Source organism: Falco punctatus, assembly GCF_963210335.1.
Source record: "Falco punctatus genome assembly, chromosome: 8".
NCBI lineage: Eukaryota > Metazoa > Chordata > Aves > Falconiformes > Falconidae > Falco > Falco punctatus.
The window spans coordinates 4088189-4101340 of record NC_137588.1 but is presented as its reverse complement, the minus strand read 5'-3'; the positions used below and the strand labels follow the sequence as shown (position 1 = coordinate 4101340).

At 41.7% G+C, this 13152-nt stretch overlaps 1 protein-coding gene across 4 annotated transcripts in view; it reads left to right on the top strand.

Annotated features, from left to right (window-relative positions):
- The window catches only part of MYO1B (myosin IB), a 113285-nt gene that overhangs the window by 62938 nt on the left and 37195 nt on the right, over positions 1 to 13152 (top strand). For all 4 annotated transcript variants that reach the window (XM_080399906.1, XM_080399905.1, XM_080399904.1 and 1 more), the window contains exons 8-13: positions 5182 to 5280; positions 5649 to 5752; positions 6613 to 6760; positions 7417 to 7535; positions 8239 to 8325; positions 8627 to 8692. In XM_080399906.1, coding sequence (XP_080256032.1) covers positions 5182 to 5280; positions 5649 to 5752; positions 6613 to 6760; positions 7417 to 7535; positions 8239 to 8325; positions 8627 to 8692 — 623 coding nt within the window. The remainder of the gene's footprint in view (positions 1 to 5181; positions 5281 to 5648; positions 5753 to 6612; positions 6761 to 7416; positions 7536 to 8238; positions 8326 to 8626; positions 8693 to 13152) is intronic.

Genomic DNA, 13152 nt, shown 5'->3' with positions numbered 1-13152 from the left:
CCCGTGGGGTGCTTATGGTTGCTGGCGTTCCAGTGAAGAGTCTTGTCAGCACCTGTGTGCTCAGAGATATTTTTTTTTCCAGAGCACTGGTGAGGAAAAGGCAGTTGGAGTGTGGAGTAATTCACTTGCTTTCACCTGGGTGTAATATTGTGGAAACAAGTTACAGAAACTGTCTATACTATCTGTAGTTTTCCATTTATTGTAACTGCTGTGTTAGTGGGGATGAGAGCAGGAGAAAGGAGAATAGTAGGGTTTTTTCCACCTTTTAGTTCCATGTAATTACAGAATAATGTGTATTTTATGTAAAAATAGCTGTGTTTGTTTTTGAAGTAATAGGTGCTAATTGCAATAGCTTGTGCAGCTCTAAAATATGACGCTCTGTCCACAGATGCTGCATCTGCTCTGTACTGGAGGCAATATTTGTGTGCGTGCTTGGTTTGTTAGTTTTGTGACTGGTTTTGTGTACGCTGTAATTTTATGGTTGAAATGGTTTTGCGTAGTACAGTCCAAAATGTTTCATGCTTGCGGTCGTTCAGACCTTTTCAAAAGTGGGGAACTTGCCGTATCTTTCCCAGAGTATTTGTAAGCCTTAAATTTTCACCTTTCGCCTGGAATTTCCTGCTGAAAGATAGCTAGCTTTTAGCATTAGGTGAGCTTTCCTCATCTGCCCGATCCCTTTGGTGATTTAATGATTAACTAGGAGACAGCGGTGATGCAGGTGAAGTACAGTAGATGTGATGCCTGCTTTGGAAAAGCCATTTTTAACCAGCACAGTGTACTTAAAGTCTGTTTTGCTGTCTTTTCCAGCAGCAACATGAAAAAAGCCTGTGATGTTTAGCGAAAGCAACGACTTTTTGAAGTTTGCAAAGTGATAGCCATCACTTTACAACTTGTTTGTTCCTTTTAAAAGGGAAAGGTAATTACCCACTTACTGAGAAATCAGCAACTCAGGCTGTTGACTTCAGTTATGGGATGCTGTTAGTGAGCTCCTCTGCTTAGGGAAATGTTATACAAATTTTGCAATGAAATATTATGGAAGGAGATACTCATTGATTTAAAAAATAAAAAATAACTTGTTCCAACATCCCCCTTGGTGTTCCTGTTAGCACAGTTGCCACCCTTCAGGCAACTGCCTTGCCTAAATCAGGAGGTGTTTAAAAAAAACAACCAAAACCCAATACTAAACGTTTTGATTAGCTCATTTTTCAACATCATTTATCACTTTAGCAATCAGGGTTTAATACTCTTAAAATTGTGTGATCATTATATTTTCACTGCACTTACTGCCCAGGTAGTAGTTTTCATTTGATACAATTACCTTTTGTATGATAAAACATCTAATTCAAGAGAGTGTGATTATACACTTGGGGGGATAATGGGGAAAAGTTCCTGAGAAACCGCTACTGTATTTTCTTTTTCATCAGTGCCTTTTTTTGATGACAGCTGAAGAACCAAGGTAGGAAAACAGAAAACGTAATTTAGTGTGATGGGGCTGTAGAGATAAGCTTCTGTGACTAGAAAATGTTCTGTAAATTTGGGTGAATATCTAAAATGGTCCTTGGTCACGGCCAGCTGAACAGACTCTGTCTAAAATAACCTTTTGCTGGATTATTCGGAATGTACCAAGGTAGTATCATTTTTTGGCCTCAGTGTTTACTTACTCCTTTCTTGAATGTTGATTCAATTTCTAGTGTATTTACAGAAATGCAAATATCCTAAATTTTTCTGCATTGGTCAAGTTCATGGGTCAAGTAACCGAAAAGAAATAATGTAAATTCGGACATTGGAGTTTGCAGAAGTGTTCAGCATCAATTTTTATTTTTTTTTATTTCATGTTGGGTTCAGTCAAATGGTTTAGCAGGATGCTTACACAAATCTCTTGCATTTAGGAATAACAAACTTCAGAACCTGAGGAACACAGCTGGATTTTGAGTCTCTGAAGCGATGGATATTTAAACAATACGATTTAAGAAGTGTTTCCAGGGTGGACCTCGCCAAAGCAATTTATTTTTTACGGTTGTTTTGATACGCACAACATGTTAAATGTTTCAGTTCAAGCAGAAGCATTATCAGATAATGCAGAAAAGAGTATCGAACCCATAAATACACCATATGGAGGTCTGTACGGTCTCTCTAGACAATTCTGTGTTGTCCCTATACATAATTTGTATAGACTATATAACAAAATGTAATATGGATAGAGTTTGGGGGTTTTTCCTTGTGTGGGTTTTCATATAGATAAGCACCATCTGTCCACACAGGCCACTGTAAAAAGAATTGCCCAGCGGATGCGTGCAGAAACCTGGTGCGCATCTTTGTGTCGTCTCTTTTTACTGACTGATTCACAGGATTTGTCATCATGTGAGAGTTAACGCGAAAGCTAATGGTTGTGCAGTAGTTGCTTTAGAAAAAAAAATTTTGGTTGATTTATTAAAATGCTAATTAGGGCAAACAAAGGCAGGAAGTTTTCTTAGGAGTAGGGCAGATGGTCGGGGTGTTTTCTACCCATCTGATTTCACCCTGCATGTGAACAGAAAGGAAAGAAAAAGCCCAGAGAATGAATACAGCTTTAAAAAGAATTGTTAGCAGCTGCTTTGTTAAGGTAGATACCAGATTTTCTGTAACTTCTTTCTGGAGCTGTTTTCCTCTATTACAAAGGCTGACAGAACATGGAAAGTTGGGACTTTGGAAATCTGACTGTTAATTACTTAACCTTGTTGCTTCTAAAAATATAGATAAATAAGATAAACCGCAGTGAAAAAATCCAAGACTGTTATCCTTCTAACATAACTAATTTGACATGCATGCAAGAAACTGTTTGTTAAATCTGCTGAAGGCATGCATGTAATTAGAAGGCTTACATATAATGCTTTGCCAGGATGTGTAGCTGAGCTTTTACGACAGCATTTGAGTAAATGTATATGTAGAAGATTTTTAAACCCAAATAAGCCAAACCGCATTGCTTCAACATCCTTTGGATACAGCCACTTCCTGAAGTGTGTGTAGCCGCTGCGGGAGCTGGAGTTGTTTATTTCTTTGAGATTAAATTTGGCTGCGATCCATTCCAACACTTTAACTGGAGAGCCTTCGCAGCCAGCGCAGCTCTGAACCACCCGGTGCTCACCTTGCTCCCTTGGCCCAAGTATTAACACTCGGACGGTCACGCAGCCTCTCCCTTTCAGTGAGGATTTAAGAACTAGAGAGGATCAGGTAATCTGATAGTTAGGCTAACTAACCAGTTTGAGCCACAGCTCAAGAGGGAGAGCCCACACCTTCGGTGAAGTTAGAGGTTGCCCACCAGGCTGCCGGTGAGAACTGTACCTTCTGTTCAGTGCCTTTCTGACAGAGCATCAACCGTCGGATGTTGGTTACCTGTGTTTAAAAAAAAAAAAAAAAATAAAAAGGAAAGATGCCAGTAAAGTGGAAAAAACAAAAGTGGAAATCTGTAACCTGCCCCATCCTAATGTAAAGATGAGCTGCTGGCACTATGTGACAGCTACTTGTTTGGGTTTATCTTGGGTGTTCTTTGTCATCAGGGTGTGCAAAACTTCCCCGTACTGACACAGGGCCACCTTTGGGAGGAAGGAGACTGTGGGGTTGTTGAGTTATGAAAACACAGATGTCTATTTAAACAAGGCTAAAGCTCTGGTGTGGTCACACAACACATTAGATGTGGAGGAGGTGTTCTCCTTCAGCCGGCCAGATGCTCTGGTTGCTGGGATCACCATTCCCTGTCGCCTCCAGCGCTGGTTACAGTTCTTCTCTCAGGCAATTGCAAGTTTGTGGCATAATGTGGTTCAGCTGGTCTGTAAAAATATTTGAAACTTGTCCTAGTATAAGCCAATCAGAAGATTAATTATAGCGTCTGCATTTTATCATTGTTGTCATTGGCTAATTATTAGAGCAGAAATTAATTTTTGAATCTGTCTTGCTGCAGTTTGTTTGGAGGAGGGTCTCTGGAGGCTTGCGTGTGATTTTGTGCGTCAAAGTTTGCTCTTTGGTTCCTGTTCCACGGGAAGGGCTGTAAGCTGAGGCAACGGCAGTGGGCACCAAGGGCATGACGTGGCAGTTCTGATGAGTGACAGCCAAGCTGTGGTAGTTTCCCTTTCGGGGCGTTCTTCTTGCATGGGCACAGCTTAAAGAGAACTGCCCCCCGGGTCCGGGTGAGCTGCGGGGGGTACTTAGTGGTGGGCGTGGGGGGGACCCCTTTGCTGTGCACTTGGGGTGAGGCACTGAACGTCTTCAGCTTCGTGTCGATGAGTATCTGTAGCTTAAGGAAAACTCTGTACTGGGAACCGTGGGTTTGCTGTTGAGAAAAATGGTGTGGAGCGCTTGTGTGCCAGTGAGAAAAAAAAGGAAAAATGTCTTTTTTACCAAAGCAGCGAGTGACACTTGAGGTTCTTGCCACATCCCTCTCCCGGCATGCTGGGACCACAGCCTGTCAGTGCGGTGCAGGCTGAGCAACCTTTGTATTGTCACCTCCATGGGAGATACGATGCAGGGTGTGAAGTGTTTGCATGTGTTACAAGTCAGTCCGCTTCGGCTGTCTGCCTGGATGCCTGCCCTTGTTGGTAAGGCTTAGAAATGTGCCCGTCGCTAGCGGCGGTGGACGGAGCAATCCTCTTATCAAACTGCTCGGTCAGTGCAGTGGTGCTTTTCAGAGCGCTGCTCTTCCTCACTCTGGTGATGGAGCTTTTCTCAGTCCCACTGGGAATTATTTCATAGTCTGATGCACCTGAGGATCACAAAACGCTACATGATTATTCAGTTTAAATTCTTTCTTTATTCAGATTCCCCCTTTCATGTGCTTAGCCTGTTAACATTTCCGTTCTTTTCAAACCTTCGCCTGTGTGATCATTCTCACCAAACCTTAATTCTGTGGTGGTGCTGTGTATCAGCTGACATCTTTTGAGCACATTGCCTCCCTGACCTGAATTTTCTTTGCAGCTCATAGACTGCAGCGTTTAGAAGTCTACTGGGCTTGCTCAAATAACTTATTTGAGAAATATGTACTAATGTGATACATTGTGATAAGGTTTGTGCCTACCATTTATCATCATCCAATTTGCTGCTGATGATACAAAGCAATGAAGTAGAAAACGATGGGGCATTGTATTCATATTAAAGAGTTTTGCTCCAACAAGCTTTCCTGGACCTGAGAGATTTTGTTTGTTTGTTCAGATCTGCTGGAGAAGTCTCGTGTTGTTAAGCAGCCAAGAGGTGAAAGAAACTTCCACATTTTTTATCAGATACTGTCTGGTGCATCGGAAGACTTCCTCTGTAAGTGTTGGCCTTGTGCCATTTTCAGGTGTGAGTCAGGTGTGCTGTTCCACACACATCTTCTTTCGTGGGAAGTGGGATACGGATTCATTTTTTCAAATGATTGGTGGTAGTGGCTGTAGTAAATACCTGAAGTAACTATATGGTTTGGTATTATCCAGATACCTGTGTCAGAATTGGCTTTGCAATCATTATAAACAAAAAAGGGAAGCCTGCTCTTATTCAGGAGGCTTGTAATTAAAAGAACTAAATAAAAAGAGAAAGTTTAATCCTACTGATAACAGGAGTGCTTGACAATACTGGTTCTGGGATAAAAGAGCTGCTAACGAGAATGCTGTTGCTAGTGATATTTTTGTTTGATTTATTAGGCAAACTCAAACTGGAGCGGGACTTCAGCCGATACAACTACCTGGGCCTCGATTCTGCCAAAGTGAACGGAGTGGACGATGCTGCAAACTTCAGAACAGTCAGGGTAAGGAGTAGCAGGGGCTGGGTGCAAGGCCCGAAGGGCTCAGCACCAATGCAGGGCTCAGCACCGATGCAGGGCTGTCGTACCATCCGTCAGGGCGCTGGGCTGGGCGCGCTCTCTGTGCCAGGCTGTAGCATGCTGGCACAGGGAAGCTTAGCTATAGCTAGAAAATGCAAAGAACCAAGATTTTGGAGTATTCTAGTAGGAATATAGCAATGACAGCAAACAAAAGAAAGGAGAAAAAAGAAAAGGAAGGGGGGGAAAAAAAAGCCCAGACCCCTTGATCAGCTCATGGGAAAGGTTATATTGTGTAGTTGCTTGTGATGGCAGTGACTGAGCTTCATGAGCCAGGTGATGCTGACCGAGTTGAAAGAAAAAAGCAGGGCTGGGATGGCTCTCAGGGTGATTTACCGTGATGTTTTTGCTTGATTGGGCTCCGGGTCCAGAAGGATAGAGGACCCTGTTACCCCATGTATGCAGATTGAGATTGTAAACATTACCTGGCACTGGAGCAGCAGAGCGGGCTGAGAGGCTGGCAGTACCTGCTGGTTTGACGGTGAAAAATTGGATTGATGATAAACTAAATTCGGTGGCTGAAAAAAAAGTACAGCATTTTAGGAACCCATAAACAATGAATCCTGGAAGCGGACTGGACTGGCATGCCAGCTCGATTACCAGCTCTTCTTTAACCTGTCTTGCGTATTGAAGAACTCACTTATCTAAGCATAGTAATCTTACCATGTTCTGTAGCAAAAGCATTCATAAGACGTTTCCAATTGATGCTAAAACAGATAAATGGTGAGGTTTATGATCTCTTTAAGTGTAGATGCTTTCATCTCATAATTTTATCCATCCCTTCACAGAATGCAATGCAGATTGTTGGCTTTATGGATCATGAAACACAGTCTGTTTTTGAAGTGGTGGCAGCCGTTCTGAAATTGGGAAATATTGAATTTAAGCCCGAATCTCGTGTGAATGGCCTAGATGAAAGTAAAATCAAAGATAAGAATGGTAAGACAAGATTAACAATGAGAGGAAACCCACTAATTTGTCTCAAGTCAATATTAATTTTATTGTTTTTGTAGACATACGGTATCCTTACAGATGAATCAATGATTGTTTCTAAAACTCACCTGCATGCAAATATGGCTCGAATTCTGTGCGGTTTCAGTTGCTGTGTTTGAAATTCCAAAAATGATTATTCCACTTTGTTAATGCTTTCTTCTGCAGTGTTAAATGGTGCTGTGCATTGCTGCAAGCGCTTGGTTATTCTGCAGTGGAGGCGTTTTGTTCCTTTGGAGTAGGGTATCTCTGCCTGCCACCAAAAATCCATTTGGTTGCATTTTTGCAGTTCATACATTTTCAAAGTTCATTTATTTTCATTTGGAAGTTTTTCTTCCTGAAAACTAGTCTGTGGCAAGTGGAAGAAAAGTTTCTTCACAGAAATAACCAGATAGAAAGTGCTTTCAAAACCAATAACGGGGTTTCCTCTGGCTGTGCAGATTTTTAAAATCTTTGCTTGGCAGGGCGGTGGGGAGAGAGGGTGGAGGGCCGCTTCAGTTGAAGAAAACCTCCTTTGGGAAAATCCTGAACCACTAAAAAGCTAATAGTGTTGGGGAAGAAAAGGCAATGATAGGGAAGGATTCAATTTATTTGTACTCTGCTAGAACTCAAGGAAATCTGCGAGCTGACGGGTATAGACCAGTCTGTACTGGAGAGAGCTTTCAGCTTCCGAACGGTTGAAGCCAAGCAAGAGAAAGTTTCCACAACGCTGAACGTGGCTCAGGTAAGAAGAGGTCCTGATTTGAAAGGAAAATATAGTTTTAAATGGCAATTTATTCTATGTGAGTAATCCGTAACTGCCCAAATAAAGACGACGATAGGCTGGGTAAAGCATATCGCCAGCATGTGTGTTTTTCCTTCAGCAGTGTCTGAGTGTTCAGATACACCGGCTGTTTTGGGGGTGGGTGCGAATTACCTCAAAAAGATAAAGGATAAGAAAATGTTGCAGAGAATGAAAAAAATCAAACAGTTCTGCAGAAAATGCGTGCTGAAAGTATTGTGGCAGACTGTTTTCATTTAGAGCAACCGGTGTAATTTCATGTGAGTTGTATTCCCCGGGCTGCTGAAAGCCCGCTGCCGCCAGCGCCTGTCCCCTTGTGCCATTGCCACCCGTGCCTCAGCAGCGCAGGCTCGCAGCAGTGTCGTTCCCCCAGCCACAGCTGCTCAGGCCCCTTCGCGTAGGGTTAGGAAGGGGGGGGGGAGTCTTCAGAGGACACAGGGATGAGCAGGAAGAGGGCTGAGGTGCCCTGCTTGTGGCTGCTGTTCCAGCTGCCAGCGCTGCCCGTGTGCCCTGGCACCCCTACGCCGGCTCGGTGCCTGCCGAGGCAGAGGCATTGCTGTCCCAGCCGCTCTCACTGTGTTCAGTAATACAAAAACTTCAGGGTTAGCTCAGCATTTATAACATTCTTCTTCTTTCTTCTGTTGAGGCTTATTACGCCCGTGATGCTCTGGCTAAGAATTTATACAGTCGTCTCTTCTCTTGGCTGGTCACCAGAATCAATGAGAGCATTAAGGTATTGTTGGTTTGCAACTAAAAAAATCAATAGAAATCCTTTAAATTAAAGTGGACGGTAAAACTTTATTTGCCCGTTTCATTTTTCTGTATGCTGCTACATGTGGTACAGGTGAATAACTGTATCACAGCTCAACAAATTGCTGTCTGCTCTTGTTTTTGAGCTTATAAAAATATTCATGTTTACTGTGCGTAACGGTTTACAGAATTTGACAGCCTATTTATGAGATACATTCGTTTTCTTGATTCCCAAGTATGAAGTGTACAGATGACCGACTGGACGTTTTAATATTTTTTTTAAGGCACAGACAAAAGTGAGAAAGAAGGTAATGGGGGTGCTGGACATCTATGGCTTTGAAATTTTTGAGGTAAGATCTTTATAATTGCAAATGTTTAACATGAGAGCTGTTATTAAAGCTTCATAGAGTAGTTCGTTAACTTGTAATCAGAATACATGTAATTTGAATGAAGTCTGTTATTCCTGACACAAAAAAAAACCCAACAGTAGAAGAGTAAGCCAGAGAGAAGTCTTATCATGTCTGGCAATTGAAACAAAAATTTATGAAAGGCAAACTTTTGGGTTTGCACCATAGGTAAATAAATGTTTATAATGGGTAAACTAAATATATTTTGTTGTGACATACGTTCTGAGCATAAGAGAAACTCTGGCAGTGTCATTTCTGCCCTTCAGGCTTTTTGTGCATGTCTTTGAACAAGCTTTCTATCCTTCAAAGAACACAACAAAAACTATACATCTTTTTTCTGTCAAGATTAAGCAAGGAATTATATTCCATTTCATCTCAATTCACTTACATAAATATTCCAAACCGATTCCTAGCTAGCGATCTGTGGCTCACTGCTGTTTACTGTAGTATTTTCAGACTGGTGGGGTTTTGAAACAAAAACAATCGACAAGGAGTTTTTAATCGGGTTAGAAAACACCAGGGAGAGGGCATTTTCATAAATCTTACTCTGACAGGGTTTTTTTTGAGAGATTTATAGATCTTGGTTGGGAATCTGTGTAGTGTTTAAAATAGAAACTTAGCTAGGGAGAAAAGTCAGTAGAAAACTTGCAGTTCTTACCCACTTCCCTACATCCCTCTGGAAAATCCAGGGAGTGTGTTTAAACCATGTAGAAGATACGAATAACCCAGAAAAGAGTAATTATACATGGGAGGGTGGTGTAAGTTTTATTTCAGAAGCTTAACATCAAAGTTTGTGCAGATGAAAATACCTCTATGAAGAGGAAAACCAAAGCTAATACTTGCTTTGAGGGCTTACTGAGCTACGTTGTGTTGTTTGCATTAAACACCAGAGCGTATTTATGAAAATATAGTGCAAGCAGTCAGGCGGCTGAATGGAGGTTGGTGCCAGACCACTTTGGAGCTGGTCCTTGCCATACCTTTAGTATGTCCTTTGTATTCCAAGCTGGATGCTGGAATGGTACTGCTGGCATCTTTGGGCAGGAGTCCTGTTTTCACGAGCTCTTTCCTTCATGTTTGATTACACGTAGGGTGAGGTGGGAGACAGAAGCTTGTGCTAGCAGACAAGCCAACTGAGTATTTGGTTTTGTGGGATGGTGTTCCAGGGACTTCGTTGTTTCTTGCATGTAATTTGCTTTTGTTGTAGGAGTTCAACATCTTAGAAGGTCGTAAGTAAGTAGTTGAGCATAGGAGGGGTAGTTTTGCGGAAGAAAAATGAAAAACCAGGGCTCTTTCCACTTACCTTGCATACTGAATGACAGTGTAGCTTTCCCAATTCATACAAACTCAAGAACTCTGAAATAATATGGGTGGTTATTGGTCGCTCCTTTAAATGCTGAGTGTTGTTTCCACTGGAAGAGGTGGGAAGGGTTTGCCTTGTGACTTGAGGATCAGATTTATCAGTACATTCATACAAGACAGACTCTTCCCCTCCCGAGTTAAGCCCTGTAGTGAGAGAGCTAGCCAAGCAGCTTGGTGCGGCATCACAGAAATAACGGAATTGTTCCTGAACATTCCAAATGGGAGCCAGGTAGCATGCCAGCAGCATACGTGGCTTGTACCGTGCCGTGTGTTAATGTAAAGATGTTTGAATAAGTCACTGGGTTGGTTTAGGTTTCTAGAGGTAACTAGTACAGTTACTGGTTTGGGGACTGTGTGGCAGTACTGTAATTCGGAGGGTGAATGATAGAAAAACAATCCATTAAAAAATCCTGAATCAGCTGGATTTGCCATACCACCCACTTAGCCATCCCTGTGCTTCCAGGCAGGTTAATTTCATAACCAGAAACCACTGGTTTATCTTTGCTTTTGATTCAATTGAGAACGTTCTTCCAAGGCAAAACAGAATTAACTTTCTGCTTAGTTGTAGTTGGGTTATGTTACGTCATGATCCTTACATTGAGTAAAATAATTCTGTAATGAACACTGTGTAAGCAGTGTGTAACTCATCTTGTGGTTGCTTGAATGAATGTCATGTAGTAAGGTCAGTTAAGAGGACGCCTGCCAAACATTTTTATATCAAGTTTTGTAACAAATGATTGAATCTCACAAAAATTGTTCAAGACTTTGAGAAAATGATTACAAAACCCCAATTATTATTGGGAATTTAAGTAATGGCTTCAGAGAAAATATGTTGCTTAGAGTTAATTATATTAAAACAATCAATAAGTGAATGAAATTTTAACATTGGATCATGCTGTAACTCAAGGAAAAATGAATAATGTCTTAAGATTTATAGCATAACAAGTATAGTGGAATTTGGAGCGGTTTGCTGCATGGTACATTTGTAAACATGATGGCTAGACGTTTGAAATATTAGCTGAGGTGCAGCTGATGGCAGTAACTATGTCCATCTAAGTACAAACTACTTAAAACCTCTGGCTAAAAATGGGCAGTTCCCTTTTGAACCTAATCCTTAAGTCAGATTTTGATTTCCGTGTCTGTTCTTGAAGGTTAGAACTAACGTCATCTCTACAAAGAATGTTTTTTGGCAAAAATGCATTTGAAAGCCTTTGTCATCTTTAAACTTGAGCATTTAAAATACGTAAGCCATTTGGTATGCTGAAGGTAAAAAGGCCTGCTTCCATCGTGTTTCTAGTCAGGAATCAGGTGGGTTTATCATTAGTGCATGTTCTTTGACCTGAAGCGTCCTTGTACCTTGGAGCCGGAACATGCCAAAAAACATAGAAAGTGTGTGTAGTAGCAGGTTTTAATATACGTACTAAATATTTACTTGTGATGCTTAATACAGTTGGAATAAGTAGCAAGATGTGTGTTTATTGAAGGGTGATTTTTTTTTCCCGTTTAGTATTACACTTACCCATCACGATCGCTGAAAGAATAAAATAACGATATTCTAGTTTACCTCATTTGTCCTGAGTTTCTCACTTAAAATTTATTGGAATACATTACAGAATACTCTGCTTCCACTGCCAAAACATTAGTTTGCCATGGATTTTTGATGTTTTTCTTTCATAATGGGCAGGGCAGACAATATTTCTTGGGTCTTATTCCTGGTTTCTTAGATCATCCTACAATTTCTCCTGTAAGAAGAGTAAAGAAATCCAGATTTACCATCCTGAAAGACCCTACACTTCATCTTCTGATGGCAATAGCAGTCTTGTTCTATTATATGCAAATCAACGCTTCTATAATTGAGATTTTTTCATCAGTTTTTGAAAGATTGTTTACCATCCACTGTAATTTCTGCAGTTGTCTGTACTTTAAGATGAAGTTAATTTACCAAGTAACTGGAGGTTTCTCGACACTTAACAAAGGAAAGGTGCTGGAGTATTGATAATGCTGGCATATGTGCTTTGGGATTTGGTTTCAGCTAGCCTTTTTATCAAGCACAAACCCCATTTTTCAGGCAAACCCAAAAGCTATCCAAGAAAGCAGATTTAAGGGCTTGGCTGTCCAAAAAATTCACATTAGGGAATTTAAATCTATTGACAATCCTCAGCCTTTGTGGGTTTGGCGGATGCCAACAGCAAGCTTGGCTACACAATCCACAAAATAGGTGCTGTGAAGCTGTTTATTTTTGACTCCTGCTGTGCTCTTTGTGGTAAGCTGTATGCTGGGACGGGGTGTTTTGAAAGCAAAAGGCTGAAATTTTGGGGGGTGTCTTGTGTGAATTGTCTATGGGCAAGGCTTTAGGGACTAGGATTGGTGTGAAAATGCAGGCGCCAGGACCGGGTGGGTTGTGTAATGCTGCTGGAGCCTGAGCAATGGGTTCGAAGCCTGACACTGATTGCTCCAAGGATGTTTATCCGTGATTCTGAGTGGCTGCATACGTCATCGGTCTGCCGTCTAGACTGTGATTTGAGGTGGGGTAGGGATGGTGGTTGGTGGCACTGGGAGTTTCAGAAGCAGCTGGATGGCAGACTTCTGGGGTAGGGTTAGGGCTGGCCCTGGTGTATTCCGTGTTTGTTTCTGTATTTTGGGGCAGAAGTGGTTTTTGCATCTCTGTGGAATGTCAGAGTGGGGTTTATGAAAAAGAAATGAGGGCTGGCAGGTTTCAACAGAGATGAGGGTACAAGGCTCATTCTGCTCGCTTTGGACATTTAATTTTCTGTTGTGTGCGTGTCCTGTGTAGTCAAGGGCTGGGGTATGTAAAAATGGATGTCATGGAGCAAGCGTGAATATTTCATCCTGCCTAGCCTTTGGAGATGGGAATGTCTGCCTGCACTAGTCACCTTAAAGGCTTTATTCTGAATTTTCAGGTGCCGCTGTGTAGCTGGTCCCTATGACCAAGCTAATGGCTTGGAGTGCACTTTTATGAAAGTTAAGGCTGCCAAAAAAGGCTTATTCTTGAGATGTGCCCGGCCCTGAGCTGGCGGTTCGGG